We start from the raw sequence: 18,517 nt of genomic DNA, 5'->3' as shown, positions 1-18,517 counted from the left end.
ATGAATTTCATCACGCAGCTTCTCATTCGCATCTCCGAATACTCAACCACAAATTGTCCCGCAGTGGACTGATCATGGTTCCCAGCAGATCACCGAAGTCAAACATCACTGGCTGCGGTTAGTGTGCGGGTATGGAACATGGAACCACTTAGATCAGTCTAAGTAGGGACCGAGGATGTGCAGTATTGGTCCTCGTTAAACTGTTCTACCGTAGAAGGTGCTCGACTTTGCGTGCAGAAGTCGTCGAGCTACCAAAGCTGGAGTGCCATCGGGGGATGTTTCCCAGACCGTCACCAATAGTCTAGTGCAGCTCTAGTGCGACGTAAATAAAATACATACTTACTTATCCAGTGTTATTCAAACTGTAGGGCTGACTTTTTTGTACGAATTGTACGATAGAATACATAATATTTATTTCGCATGACATGAAAATAGTGGTGGCATCAAATCCATCATCACCAGTTTTCAGTTTTCCGGGGGGTGGTTATGGAGAGATAATATAAATAAATATGTTTTTGTCTCAAAAACTATGAACTTTAGGAAAATGCTTCGGGGAGATTTACAACATGGGAAATATGAAGGATCTTCTTAAAAAATCTCTTCAACTCTTAGATGAAGTGACTGAAATTCCTCTAAAACAAAGTATTCATACTGAGAAGTGTTATTTATGTGATTTTGTACCTTGTGTCTTAAATCGTATTAGCACTCAGAAATATATATTTGTATCTTATTTCTTCCGATGATCTTATTCATCCCATAATTTCCTTCGCAATATTAGCGCATTTCAAATTAAGATCTTTTATAAACTAAGTACTATAAATGCATTTTTCTTTGTTAATTTTTGTTTCTTATTGGTGGTATGTTTTATTTTAGCATTAAAAAAAAAACAGATAAAAATTCGTTTGGCCTGTAACTTGTTGCATAGTGCCCCGAAATTTCAGAAGGAAAATTAACAAAATATAACTATGTTCGTAAAAAAACACTTTTTGGTATGTCAAGGAACAAAACCCAATTTAAATATTTATAAACTTGAATGTCGCGTACATGATTTTCTGACTTGTTCTTGACAATTTCTCTTTGTAAAGAAGTTTAAAACAGGAAGAAAATAAGCCTTTTTTAAAACAGTTCTAGAGACTAAGTTTATGCTTCATCAAATTTAATGCAGATGTATTTTATGCATTGTTTAAAAAATGTGATTTTTTTTTTTTAAATTTGAAAACATTTTTTGGCATGAAGGTTTAAAACCTTTTAACAAGTATATTTCTGTTGTATTGCGGTTATTTGCATTAAATACAATCGCTAAAGCTTCAAATGGATTTTATGCAAATTTTGAAAAAAAGGAAAAAAAAAACCTACCTGTATAGCTTTTGCTAGTGAGTGGATATTAGTTATACCTTTCTAGTTGGACCTCTTCTATATGCAATTTTTTCAAACAAGTCCACTGTTAGGAATTCGCCAAGAATTGGCGTAGATCTCGATATAGAAATATTCTCCTCTCAACTTTAGATGAAGATTTTCATATTGTGATCTGTGGCAGAATAATTTCTAGATCGTGGAAACTTCCAGCAGCTAAACTATAAAAAAAAATCATGGGAGGGGATCAACTTAAAGGGTATAACTCATGACCACCTGGGAAACCTCTACATGCTTTTCAAGAAGAATTTGCAAGTTTAAATTCCATTTGTCACCTTGTTGGGGAATATTTTCGTATCGTGATCTGTTGAGCCATCTACAATTGCCAATTAGATTTTAAACTTTAAATTTTTTAAAGTTTAAATGTAGACGTTTGCCCGGGGGTGCCTATGAGTTAAACTTTTCCTGTTGGTCCCTGTCTTTGATGCATTTTTTTAGTGTGTCGTGGGCCGATGTCCGGCAGTAGCCAAGACTTGGCAATTATTCTGCCACAAATCACAATACGAAAATCTCCCACCTTATTGATTGTAGTCGTCAAGACTGATCACGATACGGAAATGTCTCCAACTTTGGTTACAAATAATGGTTATGATGGTAATTTTTTTTTTCAGAACACATGTGAAACTTAATTTTCTGCAGTATATTAAACAAATTAGATATAGTGTGTGATTTAAAATAAATGGTGTTAAAAAGGCAATCAAAAACTTTCAACCATATGGAAAAATTTCAAGGGGTTTAATCTTCAAAAAATTTGGTGTGAAGTTTGTACACAGTATTTATCAGCAAATGTAATATTCAACAATATACATTAGTGAGAGATGTATGATTACTTAATAGAAGCTAGAAATATTAAATACATTTTTATTATTATTAGTAATGTTTATGAAAAGTTTTTTGGATATGATTAAAGAAATATTTATTGTTGATACTGATTTTATTTTCAGGGTCTATTTTTCTCTTTATAATTAAAAGTTTGACTCTAAATTTAAAAAATCAGTACAACGCAAAAGTTTGTAAATTTTTGTGCAAAGTTTTTGCACTGTGTTTTATGAGATAATCATTATGAGTTGTACAATGTATTGAGGAAAAGGAACTCCTTAATAACTTTTGATTTAATGAACAGATTTTTATATATTATTCATTTACCTTTATTAGAGTGCCTGCCTTCAATCAAATATGCTAATTAATTTGTGCAGTACATAATATAAGATACAAAAACATAGTTTCTTGGAATAAACCTGTTTCTTTTTTTTTTCTTCTCATTATATATTGACATTTTTAAGTCTCAAAATATGGGTGGTAGTTGCAATTTGGACAATATGATCATTACAGTTAAGTTTTGAAGAAACTCAAAAGTTTGAGAATCTTAATATTTATTTTACTTTTTGTGTATTTTGTCTTATTTCTAAAACTATTTAAGTTAATGAAAAACTCATTTATTCAAAGAAATAATTAAAATAGTAATTTTGTATTTTGCCATTTAAAATGACAACATAGCTCAAAATAATGTCAGAATTCGTTACCTATTCAAAATTGCTACAATCATTATTAAATAAAATTATTAAAAATAATTATTATTTAAAAAGTTTAAATAATTATTAGAAATAAAATTATTTTTTGAAAAACAATTTTTGACATACTTAAATAGATTCAGAAATGTGGCAAAATTCAAAATAGTGAAATTAACATTAGGAGATCCAAACTGTAAAAGACTATTTTAACTAAACTATTTATAATTGCCAGCTCCTCACCCCTATTATTAGTGTCAGGAACCTACATTTTTTCAAAAACAATTATTTAGTAAATTAGAAAGAAAGTATGTTTTGTCTGATTTTGTTGCTTGAATTTTCCTATGAACTTATTACTTAGTATATTTAAGGTCAGCCCCTTACAGTATTAAAAACACATCTAAATATTTGAAAATCTGACTATTAGGCCTCTTAGGTGTTTCATTTTTTATTTTATACACTGTACATAATTGAGAAATATATGAGCATTTATAAAAGTTTTAAAAAAATGTTAACATTTTCCACTATAAAATAAACTGTATAACAATTATCTCGATAAATTAAAAAAAAAATTTGTACACATAATTTTTTTAAAAAAATTTCTCATATTTTTAAACACATTGCTTATTAGATATATTTTATTATTATCAAATTAATTGTTTATATGTTAATTTTTTTCTGTTTTTAATAGACACAAACACTCAAAAAGATGGGCAACATGTTTTCCTTCAACAAAGTGTTACTCTTCTTGCATTTAAAGATAAATTGTCCATTAATTCAACTGCAACTCCTGGTGCTTCACCAAAGTTACTTTTTGGAATAATCAAAGAAGACCTTCCCTTATTTATTGGTGCTATTATTGGTAAGATGTATTTTAGAATTATAAATCATAATAATCATACTTACCACAAAATAAAAATGAAATTAATTTCTTGAACACCCTCAAGACTGATATTTCGACTAAAAGAAAAAGTGTGAATAAATCACAAAGGAAAGTACATAATTGAACATACTATGATTTTAGTTCTAAAAACAAGAACCTTCTTCAATGTCTAAACACCAAATGATGGTAGCAGAAGTAAAGAGACAAACACTTGCAAAGTAGTTTAATGATAACTAAAAGTTAGTAGTTCGAACTACTTTACACATGTTTGTTTATTTACTTTCTCTGCTCTCATTTGGTGTTTAGACCCTTAAGAAGGTTCTGGTTTATGGAACTAAAACTATTGTTTGTCCATTTATGTACTTTCATTTGTGTTTTATTCACATCATTTTGCTTTAGTCTACATAGTAGTATAAAGTAAACCCAATCCTTTGTTAGACTGTGATATTTGTCTAAGGCTAACAAGGACAGGGCACAGCTTAGGAAATTCACTTTGGGATGAAATTTGGTATATAAATAGCAGTAAACCTGAAAAGTGCCCAACCCTTTAAAATAATACAGCACGCTAGCCAGCCATTTTTTAAATCAAGCACTTTATAGACTAGTTAAATCTTCCTTTGATAACGGCACAGTGGTTTAGTGGCAGAGAACCTACTTAAAAGTGAGATGTTTGAGGTTCGAATCGTGCAGGGTACAGTTTTATTTCTCTTACATTTTTTTTCTAAAAATTTAAGAAAAAAAAATTGTTTTCACAAAAAATTTAAATATATTTTGATTTTATTGTGTTTTTTGATTATTACATGTATCTTGATTTTTATTTGGAGTTATTTAATGTTTCAATAAAATGATACATAATGGTTAAAATAATATTCATAAATGGGGCTTATAATAGTTAAGTTAGATTTTTGTTATTTAATTTTATTGTATATTTTGTAGGGCTCCCAGGAGTCTGGAAGAACTGGGAAAGCCTGGAATTGTCAGGGAATTTTATTTCAACTCCAAAAATCAGGGAAAATTGCAATTTTTTACGAAAACCAGAAAAATTTCTCTTTCATACCTAGAAATCTTAGTCTGCCAGTCTTAGTATTGTCAGTAACAGTAATCAGTTATTGAGATTAGAGTTAAATAATTTTAACATCTTTTATAATTATTTGTTGTAAAAATTTCACATTTTAGTCAAACTGACATGTTCCCATCCTCATTTAATTATGTAATTTTTTTTTTTTTGCACACAAAATCTAATATTTGGCATTTTAACCCACTGACGGTTCTGCACGTAAAAAGTCGCATTTTAACCTGCAGTCTTCTCTGCATAGCAAAACCGNGACATGTTCCCATCCTCATTTAATTATGTAATTTTTTTTTTTTTTTTTGCACACAAAATCTAATATTTGGCATTTTAAATAAAAATCAAAATTTTCATGGTTTAGATAAATTATGTTCAGGATTTTCATTGAAATTTACTTGATATATTTGGAAAAATCAGGGAATTTGTTTTCTGAAGTAGAGTGAGTACCCTGTTTTGTTATCAGGGGTCTGTTTAGAAGGAATTTGGGTCCGTTAACGGACCCTTTACAAAATATCTTCTCATAAAAACCGACCCTTCACAAAATATTTTAACTTAAAAACGGACACTTCACAAAAAGATTTTTCTTTTAATCGGACCCTTCACAAATTTGTTTATCTTCATTATTTTGTTAATCGAATAAACCCTTCCCAGGGCAGAAAACAAGAAAGATGGATGTAAACGAATTAAGTTTTGTCTTCGGCAGACGATTCTTCCATTATTCGTCCGAAATTAATATTCTGCGTTCAGCAGTATAGGCTAAATACCAAATATTTGTATGTTGCATCTCTAATTTAGAAGCAGCAATTGTTGTTTATTTTTTAAAATTTAATTTTTTTAATTATAATTTTACAGTGTTGAGCATAATCTTGTATGTCTATACAATTTAAAAACTCCTTGAAATTTTTTTTTTTGCAATAACGGACCCTATTTGCACAAATTCATAAAAGTGGACCCTGGTTGAAAGAATGTGAGTAATTTTTTCACAATTTCACGAAAAACGGATCTTTCACCAAATGTCTGGACAGACCCCTGGTTATATAAACAATAATCTAGATTTTAATCATGGAAAACTTGGAAGTAAAAAAGGACTTGGCATTGCAAGGTTATACTCATATTAGTACATTTTTGAGGAATCACTTTAAAATCAAAATTTTTAATTACATAATCACTGTTTATAATACTGTTATGTAATATATGTTTCATTCCAAAGTGAATTTCCCGAGTCATGCTCTCATGTAATTGGTAATTTCCCGAGTCATCATGTAATTGGTGTACCTTATTAAAAGAGGAACTGTCTATAAATGATTGTGCACTCCCCCCCCCNTAGAAATAACGTGCCCCCCCCCCAAAAAAAATTTTTTTTTTTGACAAAATAAAACCCTTACATATGTGACAATGCATACATTTTTTTTTGTTTCTGGTTATTAATTTTAATAGAGAATCATTCACTTTAAGGTACAGCATTTTTTTTAATGTTGTTTTCTTGGTCATACATAATATGAATTATGAAAATTCAAGTATGACTACATGTTTAAATTTTCCTGGTTTGATAAAATTTTTGAAACAATTCTAAAATTTTCAGGGATGAGATTCTTCCGCGGATTCGTGGATTTCCTTTTTTTTTTTTCTCTCCAGATCTTTCCATTTTTTCCGCAAATTTCCGCTGAAATTTTTTTTTGTTGCACAAGTTAAAATATTTTATGAGTAATTTAATTTTCCGCAGATCAAAATTATTGAAGCTCTCATTCCTCCCTCTGAAGTTTCTCTAAAATTCAATTCCTTGGGATAAAACTGGTTGCCCTTTATATAGGGATGAGATTTTTTTCTCTTTTGTCTCTCGAATTTCAGCCTTTTTTTCAAAAACTCCAACTCTCTAAAAGTTTTGTTTTTTTCTTTTTGAATAAATATCCCGCTTTTTTGTGAAAATTCAGTCGTTGAAGTAAAATAATTATATTTATTTACGATTTTCAAAGAAAAACAGAAAATTCAAACTACGTTCTAGCTGCTAACCCTTGCGCATTTTTACTTATATTAGCTATTTTCTCCGATTTCACGCACAGAAAATAAGATTTTCCGTATTTTTTATTCGTCGGCGGGATGGCTCATATTTTCGTAATTCAGACGTCGCTGCTTCTTGTATTCTGGAGTGAAAGCAAACAAAGTGGAGGTGGATTTGCGGTGAAAATATTTATTTGCTCATTCAATTAATCTTGTAAATTTTTATTTATTAAGTCTAAACAGAAAACAATACAAACAAGCCTTTTACAAATCCCAAGTCCAGACTCTGCAAATATTTTGATTTTTATTCACGCAATTTTAATATCAATCATCAATTTTCGTATTTACCTGATTTAAAAGTTGCGCATTACAATTCTTATTTACGCTTTTTAAATATCGTACATTATGACTCGTATTTACAAGATTTTAAAATCCAATATCGTGTTTTGTATTCATGCATTTTTAAAATCGTGATTTTATTATCGAACATTGATTTTCGTATTTACCTGATTTAAAAGTTGAACATTGCGATTCGTATTCAGGCGATTTAAATATTGTACATTGCGATTCTTATTTACGAGATTTAAAAAACCAATATCGCGATTTGTATTTACGAGCTTTTAAAACCCTATGTAGCTACGCGAGATTGAAATCCAATGTCGTGATTCGTTTTCGCGGTTGTAATATCGCGCGATTTTAAAATTATTCATCGTGATCTAAAAATTACGCATCATGATTTGTATTTTCGCATTTTTTAAATTCGATGTAGAGTTTCATATTCACGTGATTTAAAAGCCTCATATCGGGATTTATAATCACATGGTTTACATTACAAGTTTAAAAATCGCACTTTTTTGTCAAATTTTCATATATATATATATTCTAGGATTTACTCTTTTTTACTTTCTGACTACTCTCATCCCTGAATTTTTTATACTAATGTTATTTTAAAGGTATTAGTTTTATTATTTATTTATTTATTTTTTGTTACTGAGGTTACTGGACACAGTTTTATTGTAATTTAAAATTTAATAAATGTGATTAACAGATTTAAAAAATTCTATTTTAACTTATTTATTTGTTATATTAGGTGCATCTCTTGTAATTGCACTTTGTGTGCTAATTCTAATATTTTGGAAGTGTTGTTGTAGAATGACTATTTTGAGCAAGAAAAAAGAATATTGTAAGTTTTTTTTCCTCCATCATTTTTCTTTCAGTTCATTATAAAAAAAATTTTCAAGTATAATTTAATCAAATTAAAAAATGTTCATGCGTTAATTTTATCTTCTTCATTAGTTTATCTTTGGGAGCATGATTATGTCATAATTTTGTTCAAAATCCTTAATTCACTACATTTGTTGAAAAATTCTTTCATAATTTAAACATAGTTTCAAATTTTTCTATGAGAGAATTAACATTAGGTTTTATAGTTATCATGAAGAATTCTTATAAAACTTATTCATTGTTTCATAGATTGTTGAATAATAGATAGATATACATTTTAATTTGGTTTATTATATTATTCAGTTAATATAAATTTCTATGTTGCAAAGAAATTAACTTTTTGTATATTTTAACCAGACGCAAAGAAATTCACCTTTTCTTATTACTTTTTTTTTTATTTCATTTTTTGTGAGCTCTCATTTTGTACAATGTTTAAAAAAATAAATAACATAAAATTAGCAAATAAAATTAGTAGTTTCAAAAAATTAGCAAATGTCTACATTTTTGGTAACTCTTACTCTTACCAAACTCTTACCAAAAAGTACTGCTTTTTGTTATGATATATAGTTTTTTTTTTATTTTCTACATACATTGTTTATTCTCTTATAACTTAGCATGAAAAAATTATTAATGCAAAGAAGTTTGTTTTTGGTTGCAATATAACTAATTTGGTTTCGTTTGGTTTAGGGTTACAGCCTAAGAATACATCTAACTTAAAAGGAAAAAAATACCCTACTGTGCAAAGGTATTTATGTATTTTTAAATTTGTGTATCACACATAAACAATTAAAGTCTTTTCTTTACGGTATTTTATACATAACTTATCATAACAAAATAGTTTTTTTAATTGAAATATTTTATATTTCATAACAGTTAAAAAAAAAATTGTTTTTTTCAGCAGCTCCGTTGTTTTTTTGGGACTTAAACCAACTCAGGATTTTGCATATAAAAGAGAAAAATCCTCTGAGGACTGCACTGTCTTCAATTTTTTTGCAAATTCATCTGACAAAGTTAGTGAAATTAAATTTGTCTATATATGTTTAAATGTAAAAAAACTGTTGATTTGAATTAAAATGAAATTGTTAATTTAAATTAAGTTGGACTAATTATTTTTACAAAATACTGCTAAATAAATAATGTTGATACAGTATTTAATGTTGTAAAATCATTCAATTATCATAAACGTTTTGCAATTAAGCAATGTGTGTACTATCTGCCGTGGTCATTAATATTTTGTTTGAGTTTAATTAGAGCATTTCTATAAATAATTTGAATAATAGTTCAATTTAATAATAGTATAGGAAATAGAGTAGCCGAGATAAAACATTTGGTAATTTCTATTTAGATTAAAAATAGAGAATGAGAAATTAGTGAGTGTTAACAAATTCTGTTAAAAAATCACCACTATATTATTTTCTGAAATTGTGTTGAAATAACGTAAATTCAAAAAAAGAATTACGCTAAAAAAAATTAAAAAAATAACTTGATGCATGACTGACCTCTAGAGTATATTTAGTTTTCTTCTTGTCCCTCAAGCCTATTTTTAATCATTTTTAGCCTATTTATAAATATAGTTACTATTTTTTACCTAAATTATTTTTATCATAAAAAAAAATTTGGATTTCAGATTTATTTTCCCTGTGATGTTTTAAAATGCTAATGGTTGCTGTTGCTGCAAAAAATTGTTCTACTTTTCAATTTTCTTCAATATATTTTTAATATTGTATAGTTGTTTTAATTTGAAATTAGAATTCATAATATTTGCTAAAAATTTTCATTCTTTTAAAATTTTTGTGCTCTACCCCTTGGTTCCATTTTTCACTTCTATTTTACCTTCTTTTTTTTTCTTTCCTTTTTTGTCCTGAAACTTTGTTGGGAGCCCTGCCTGTGTAAAAGTACATTTAACACATTTTTTTTATTAAATGTGCTCTCGGGTTATACTAAATTAAAACGTATTCTCATCTTTTTTATATATATATATATGTACAAAAAAAACACCCTATAATTTTATATTTTAATTTGTTATAATGAAATGTAAAATGAACATTATTAATAAATTACCAATTATTTTTAAAATTAAGTTATTTTTATTTGTTAAGAATTTTTGTTATTCAATTAATAATTTTATTGATTATTCCTATGGAAATTTTTTTTTGGTTATCATTAAAACAACTATTTATTTATTAACTTTTATATTTTCTTCGTTTATAATTCATATCTGAGCAACCACCGCAAAAAATATTATACTTATTATTTCATAAAAGCTGCATAATAAAATTCAACTTTATTTGTGAGTCTCGCTTTTGAATACCTCATTTTTGTTAGACTCTGTGCCTTGTAATTATTATTATTTTTTTAAAAGAAAAGGTTTTTAAGCACTGTACATCTTCTACCATAAATTGTTTTTTTGTTTTTTTTTACAATATAATCAATGTGATGTGTAATTTCACCTTGTCTGCAAACAATGTTCTGTAATTCTTTTCAAATTTTGTTGTAAAATTAAAATGACTAATTAGTTTTCCTTTAGGATCTTTTAAATAGCACATTTGATGATTCAATGAGTTACACCATGTCATCACAATGCCCTGACATAATTGTTTCTGATGAAAAGAAACCTGATTCTAATGGACCAAATCTGCTTCCAAATGGTACCTGTTCTAATGATACTGCTAATCAGTCATGTTCTGTGATTTCTACATCATCAGTTTTGCAAAATGGAAGTATTACTCATTGCACGAACTCGAGCATCCTCTCACCAAATGATATGAGCATTCCAAGTATTACCATTCATCAAGAATCACCCGCATTGTTTCATAGAAGCTTTTATTCTGGTAATTGTTCCAAATTTAGATTAGTCTTTTTTTTTGTGGTTTATTTATCTAACCTTTTATTTAAAAGCTATTTATCTTGAGTGAAAGCATTTTCTTCTTCATTTCATTTCTTCATTTTTAAACTTTTTCATTTTTCACAGTTTTTTTTAAAATTTAAATTATCTTTCTATTGCATAACTTTCAAATTTTAGCTAATCTACTATCCAAAAGTGTTTTAGTACGCCTTATTTTGTTAAAGAATTAGAACAAAGCAAATGATTGCAATTTTAAGTTATAATATTTATGTTATTAATATTTATGTATTGTGTGAATGAATCTTATATATTTGTTTACAAAATGTGTTATAATGCCAGAAATTTAAGGAACAATTCTATGAAGACTCAGATAATTTATGAAATTGTTTTATCATCATTGTTACTTGTTGGTGATTGTTTTATTTATCTGCAATTCTATTTATTTGTAAATTATAATAATGCAATTTACATTTTTTTTAGCATTAATAACAGAATAAAAAAAAATACTACAAATATTTAAGAAAACTATTTATTCTTGTTGTTATATTTTCATTAATTCAGTTGACAAATATTTCAGTTCGGAAATATATTTAATAATATTAGTTTGTAGACATGTATTTAATATGTAGTTTGACATTTTAGTTTCGAATTCCTAACTAATCCAGTTTTTGATGTTTCGTTAATACAAAGGTGTCAATTTGTTTTTTAAAATTATATTAAATTTTGTTGAAATTTTTTTATTGAAAATACTTAAAGGAAGCAACTAAGTATTTGGTTCTAATATTTAATATACTAATAAGAGTAATTTAAATGACTTCTGAATTTCGTTCAGGAAAGAATTTTACTGTTTTTCCAAAATGGCAAATGTTGAGAGTATGAATTAAAATTTCGTTTTTTGAATAAGCTTCTTGAAATAATTTTTTTTTTAAAACTGGAGTAAACTATTGTTGTTGTTGTTATTGTTGTTGTTAATTTACGTCGCACTAGAGCAGCACAATGGGCTAACTATTGTAATAGCATTTAAAATTTCGGATTTTTTAAAACGTTGAAGTTTATTTAAAAGGCATTTTATATAGTTCTTGAATGTAAATATTAAAAAAAAATTTAATTTATGCTTGCCTTCATTAATTCATGTTATTCTAGAACTTACCTAGAACTTCTATATCTTATCATTTTAAAATTGACGAATCTGTTTATGCATTTATTATCTCCCCTTCCACCTGTTTTTAACAACCTATTTATTCCAATAAAAGAATAATTATTTTTGTAAACGATGTATTTTTAATATTTAAGGAATATTTAACCTTATAATGGTGTGTGTAGACATGTATTAAAAGATTTTTCCTGAACCTTATAAATATTATTTATTCCTGTAATAATTCTATTCCTTACCTGTCTAACTTATAAAAGTGCGAAATATATTTTCCGATATTATTCAAAAGTTATTCATTTTGAAATGATTCTAGTTAGAATTCTGTTTTTCACAAATTCAAATTTTTGTTATTTCAGGAAATTTTGATCAACATAGTTTGTACAGCTGTGATTCTCATCCTGCATCAGAAATTGGAGTCAGAAAATGTAGTAGCTTTACTTGGAGTAATTATAGCTTACGACCATCATCAAGTGACTGTTACTATGATTTATTCCAAAAAGTAATTTTATTTGCACTCTTCTTCTTGGTTTAATAGAAATATCTCAGTTATGCCATTTTATAGAAAATATATTTTTGGGGAAGTTAAACTTAAATTTCTGATGTACTAAGAAGAATCAAAAAAAAAATTTTTTTTTTTTACATGAGTAAAAATAAATTATGTATTTCCAGTACACAAAAAATACAAATTGGAATTAAGAGGCATATTGGCCAATCATTTTTCTACATGGTTCATACACCTCTGGTTAAATATGAGAATCTCGAAAACTCGAAGGCATTTTTAAATTAGTTTAAAAAACTCTAGGAAAAAGAGAGTTTTTTTTCTAAAAACTAGGATTAATAATTAAAGTATGCAAAAAAATAAAAAAAAACTTTTTAATTTTCTTAAGAAAAAAAAATTATTTTTTTCCACCTTAACCCATTCTCACAAAATTGTTAATTTAAGGCAAATGTTTTCAATAATTAACAATTAGTAACACACTGATGATACAACCATTTCAGATTAAGAAAAAAAAAGTGAGATAAAATTATAACTTTAAGAAAGATATATATATAAGTTAAAAATATTGATAAAACATAAAAAATATTAAAGATTAATGAAAAGAGAAGAAGAAAAAAATTATTAAAATAAAATATTTAAAGAATAATATTAAAAAGCCGGCAAACAAAAATGGTCGAGATATAATCTTTTTCATCATCTGCGCAAATATATCAGCAAAAGGGAGTGCTTTCTATATTATATCAATATAACCAAAGCAAAATATATCAAAACAATAATGTGAGGAGCACTCAAAAAATGTGCATGTTAGTTTATTTGAATTAGCTACTCGCTTCATAGATTTCGTTTTGTGTTTTGTTCCGTTTTTTCTTTATATTTTATTTTCTGTTTTTTCGTGATATGTTTCTTACTTAATGTGTTCCATTTTGTTTCAATTTTTTTTTTAGTGCTCCTCACACTATTGTATTGATATATTTTGCTTTTGCTATATTTATATAATATTTGAAAGCACTCCTTTTTGCTGATATAATCGTGTGAGTTGATGAAGAGATTATATATTTTTTATTTTCCTGGCTTTTTAATATTTTTTTAAAAAAAATTTAAATATATTATTTTAATAATTTTTTCTTCTCTTTTCATTAATCTTTAATATTTTCCATGTTTTCAACTTATTAATTTTCTTCATTTTTCTTTTTTTTTTCTTCTCCTTTTTGTTGTGCGATATATATATTTTGAACAAGAAGTATTTGAGAGGCTGTATTTCTTTCTTCGTTTTTTATGTCCACTGTATGTTGCATATTTATTCTGTTATTTAAAATTTTAAAAGATTTATAAAAATTAACGCAGCTATTTATTAAGCAATTATTTTTTGAAATTTTTTTTTTCAAATTGGTTTTTTTCCCTTAAAAAACTATATCACTTTTTGTGGTATAAAAATATTTTATTTATGTTTTTTTATGCATTCAAATTATACCAAATGAGAAAATGATATAAAATTTTTTATTTCAGTTATTTTTTAAATTGGTCTCTTTGTAACTTAGAAATTTTGTTAATTCAATATTGATATATTAACTATACGCAAACTTAAGTTGCCATAGACATTTGAAGTGTATACATACAGACCAATGATTGCTATTTTATGTTCCAATTATCTAAAAGAATATATTATAAGTTTTTCTATAGTTAGAACTTCCCTATAGAAATGTTTGCAATAGTAATTAATTATGTTTGTAATAGTAATTAAGCAGTAAACCATAAAACAATTATCTAAATTTAATAAAATAGATAATGTAATTTGTAATTATTTATTTCTGTTTCATTTAATGTTTTTATCTGTCGCAGGCAAATTTTTGTAAGAAGAGGAAAAATCGTATGAGAAGTGATATTGCTGCTGCTATTGCTCTAAACAGAAGCCAGAGTTCTCAATTAAACAAAGATACAGAGTTATTAGTTGAAAATGAAGTTGAAGTCGTTTTAGCGGAGAGAACAACACTGTAAATTAGAGATAATTAAAAGGAAAACTTGCATCAAAGTATGATACTTCACCAAGTTAGACTATCATCTATTATTAATGCCCATTTCATTGTTTGAGTTTTTTTCTTTCTTTTAATTTGAAGTTATCTGTGACATTTCTAGTCATTTCAAAGTTTTATCTATTAATTCTTAAATTGGATAACTGTTTCTTACTTACCTCTAGATGTTTTTAATATATCGTCACAAAAATCATCATGCACTTATATTTTTTTGTCAATGGCAATTGAATGATATTAAAAAAATATTGAGATTACTTTTTCTGTGTTTTCATTGATTTGATTGCTCTGTTACTTAAAATACCAGTAGATATTCTAATCATTTTTTTCCTTGATTTTAATCGGAGTTTTTTAAGGTATTTTTGAACTCTCACTGTGATATATATTTAGTGATTAACCCCTTCCTCTACTCTAACCTCATCTACTTTTTTTTCTAACCTCTTTTACGATTTGAGAGCATTCCAATATGAATTTTAATAAAAAAAGAAAAATTATGAATCAATTAAATACTACTTTGTTGAATGCTGTTTGCTGTAACTACTGCAATAAATTTAGCTTGTTCATTTCCATTGGAAAATAATTATAAATAATTAAAACTTCATGTTCTTCAGGCCATTGTTAGCATTTGTTAACTTGTTAATCTGTCTGATAATTGAGCTAATAAAGATCCAACTGTTGTTATTGGTTATAGAAACATTTTGTTTTATGCTTTTGTACAAATTTTATTATTCCATTTTTACTTATCTTAAAACTGTGTCTTGCTAGGTTTCAGTGTTATAAATTTAAAACCTAGTTAATTATTGTAGCACTTTTCTACATTCAATTTAATTATAATGCATTTAAAGAAATTAGTAAATTATTAAGTCCTCTTGCAATTAATTAATTATGAGCTTAGAAGACCAAAGTGTGAGCTTTCTTTTTAAACATAAAATATTAGAATTAAATAATTAGAATTAATTAAAAGTTTAGAATTAATTGTCTGTAATGACTTCATACATTTTTATGACCTTACTTTGTGTGAATGAGTTAAGTAATAAAATAAAATTTCAGTATTGTTAAATTAAATTTAAAATTTTGAATACAAAATTTTTTAAATTATTATGTTTGTATCACAATACATAAAACTGGTAAGAAAACTGGTAACAGTAAGAAAAAAAACTGGTAACAGTAAGAAAAAAAACTGGTGACTTTTATTTTTCTTTCTTAGCATTTACCTACTGAATCTGTCTGGTACATATCTTTTTTAATCACTATGTTAAAATACTTTTTTGACTCTAAAGAGCATTGTAGAATGTTGTTTAAGACACTTAAATACTCTTTAAATGAAATTTTTTTAAAATCTGTGTATTAAAGTTCAAGATATTTATATCATTGATTCTGAAGATTGGTCTAAATTTGATTAATTATAAAATACTTAAAATGCGTTCTACTTACCATAAGAAGAAAAAAATGAGTTTCTTTAATTCATACAGTGAAAATTTGTGGGACTCTGTTTAATTCCTTGTAAAATCTATTGAAATTTTCTTAACGAAATTATAGATATTTTTATGTTATTTTGTTTTGCAGTGTAAACAGCTATTTATCATTTTCAAAATGTTTTGATAATGTTTCCTATTTACACAAGAAAGCAATATTTTCTTTTTATTGATTAGAGAATTTATATTCCATCTTTTTTGAATTTTTCAAATTTTTAATGATCTTATTAGCTTACAAGATCTTAATCAATTGATATTTGATACTTTTTTGTAATTCATACATTCATTTCCAAAGTTTGTACAATAATTATTGCATCTTACATTTAAATTTTTTACCTTTGTAAAAAATATATTTTTATCAAAATGTTGAGGGGAAAAAATATTGACTCCTGTTGAAGTGTGCAGTATTTTATTAACAGTCCCAAATAAGTATTAATTTGTTAAAATTAATACTGCAATATTTCGATTAATTTTAATAAATTTCGTTACTTTCAATTTACAAATTTCTCTTTAGAAATTTTCTACATATCATGTATGAAGAATGTTTTAAGCTTAAATATTTCATTATTTGTATCTCTGTAAAATTTACTGAATATACACCCAAACATATCTGATTTTAGAACTGTTTTTATGTGTAGTTTGGAATAATGCACTTAATATGTAGAAATGTAAATGCACATCATCATAAATGTCAGCTTTTTTCAGATCTGTTAAATATTACAATATTAAATTGCACTTGTGTGAAAAATTGAACGATATCCTCCACAGCACTATGATATTGCTCGAAAATATTTTTTCACCTTATTTTTCTTTCAAATATTCTGAGAGGCACATAAAAGTTTTCATATAGATGTAAATCTTTCATATTGTGGTGTAATTTTAACATCACAAAGTAGCATTTTCTGAGATTTCTGTAAATGTAACTTAAAATACTGTTTCTTACTTAATATGTTAGGTTGAGTTATTAGTTTGCCATAAAAAATTTTGCAAAGGACTTTTTATTAGTAATTAATATTTTTTTTAATTTGTTTTATACGGATTATTTGCTGTGATAATTTATATATCAAGTATTTAATATTTATTCAAATTTTTTATTATGCTATTAACATTGAGATGCATGATTATGTGTGTTTATTANTAATTAATATATTTTTTTATTTGTTTTATACGGATTATTTGCTGTGATAATTTATATATCAAGTATTTAATATTTATTCAAATTTTTTATTATGCTATTAACATTGAGATGCATGATTATGTGTGTTTATTAGTTAAGAATATAAATATGTATAAAACATACTTATTGGTATTTATTTAGAATATATTTTTATGATGTTTTTGTATGATTAAATTTTGTATAAAATATTTTTCTCATTTGAAAGAACTTTTTGCTAACTTCTGCACATTGTAAAATCTTTGTATTACTGTTTGATAAAATGCAGTTAGATGTATTACATTCCTGTTAAATGTGCCAAATGTGTTTAGTAAAAAAAGTAGATGCTATTAGCATTGGCATTGGTCACAATCAAATTTTGTCACAAAAAGTTTTAATTTATATGAAAATAAATTTAGTTTGTATAATGAATGTCTGAGAAATCAAAGGTGATTTGTAATATCAGAAAATGAAAAATTGAAGGAGATAAAACTGTATGGTTTGCTGTGTTCTTTTTCAGAATATTTATTCTCGCTAGGCTACAAAATAAGTTACAAATCTCATAAAAAATTGCTACTGTTGCAAAAAGAAGAAACTTTTTGCTGGAGACTAGACCACTCTTAGTAGAATATTTGCACAGGTGTCTGTTAATTTTGTCATCAGAATGCACCGTTTTTTGTTGCTAATTTCTTTTATTTAGAAAAGAGTTCTATAGTTTTTCTCTTTTAGCCGTGGTATATTTTAATTAACTTTGCAACCGCTTTTGAAACTTGTTTCCATAGCATAATGCCACAAACTATTCTTTTCTACCTCCTTTCATGTTTCATTAATTAACCTTTTCAATTGTCAGTCATTTTTTACTGACCTAATAAGTTACTGACTTTTATGTTGACTTTAGTTCTTTTTATATATTAGTACTTATTTATTGCATTATTATGTTATATTTTTTTAATGTATGTACATATTTATTCTAATATTAAGGACATAAGTTGATATTTTTGAATCTTTTATACTACTGTTATTAAAGATTTTGGTTCGGAATTAAAGAGAGTAAATAAGGATAAAATTTCTTACTCAAGGAAATTGTTTTAAATATTTGTTAATTTATTCTGTTACGTTCTATCAAAAATAAATTAATGGCATCAATTTTGTGTATTTTTGTCATTTTAGAACTGACTCTCTTTCATATTGCTAAAAAAACAATGACTTTTCTAAAAATAAAAAAATTACTCATATTTTTTTTTATAATAATGTAAAGGAAAAGTTCTCT

The 18,517-nt window shown here is 26.1% G+C and overlaps 1 protein-coding gene across 2 annotated transcripts; it reads left to right on the top strand.

Moving 5' to 3' along the window:
• The first annotated feature begins 441 nt into the window (after window positions 1-441).
• Window positions 442-18,393, top strand: LOC107438211 (uncharacterized). 2 transcript variants are annotated; one of them, XM_016050439.3, is made up of 8 exons: window positions 442-642; window positions 3,613-3,783; window positions 7,962-8,054; window positions 8,783-8,840; window positions 8,997-9,105; window positions 10,623-10,926; window positions 12,450-12,592; window positions 14,432-18,393. In XM_016050439.3, the coding sequence occupies exons 1-8, from the start codon at window positions 567-569 to the stop codon at window positions 14,585-14,587; spliced, it is 1,110 nt and encodes a 369-aa protein (XP_015905925.1). In that variant the 5' UTR covers window positions 442-566; the 3' UTR covers window positions 14,588-18,393. The 2 variants fall into 2 exon arrangements, with proteins under 2 accessions (XP_015905925.1, XP_015905924.1); XM_016050438.3 differs by having other exon boundaries at window positions 8,994-9,105.
• Window positions 18,394-18,517: the final 124 nt, after the last annotated feature.

This window comes from Parasteatoda tepidariorum, chromosome 8 (genome assembly GCF_043381705.1).
Source record: "Parasteatoda tepidariorum isolate YZ-2023 chromosome 8, CAS_Ptep_4.0, whole genome shotgun sequence".
Lineage (NCBI taxonomy): Eukaryota > Metazoa > Arthropoda > Arachnida > Araneae > Theridiidae > Parasteatoda > Parasteatoda tepidariorum.
The sequence above is the reverse complement of the archived record's forward strand: the minus strand, read 5'-3'. Positions and strand labels throughout refer to the sequence as shown.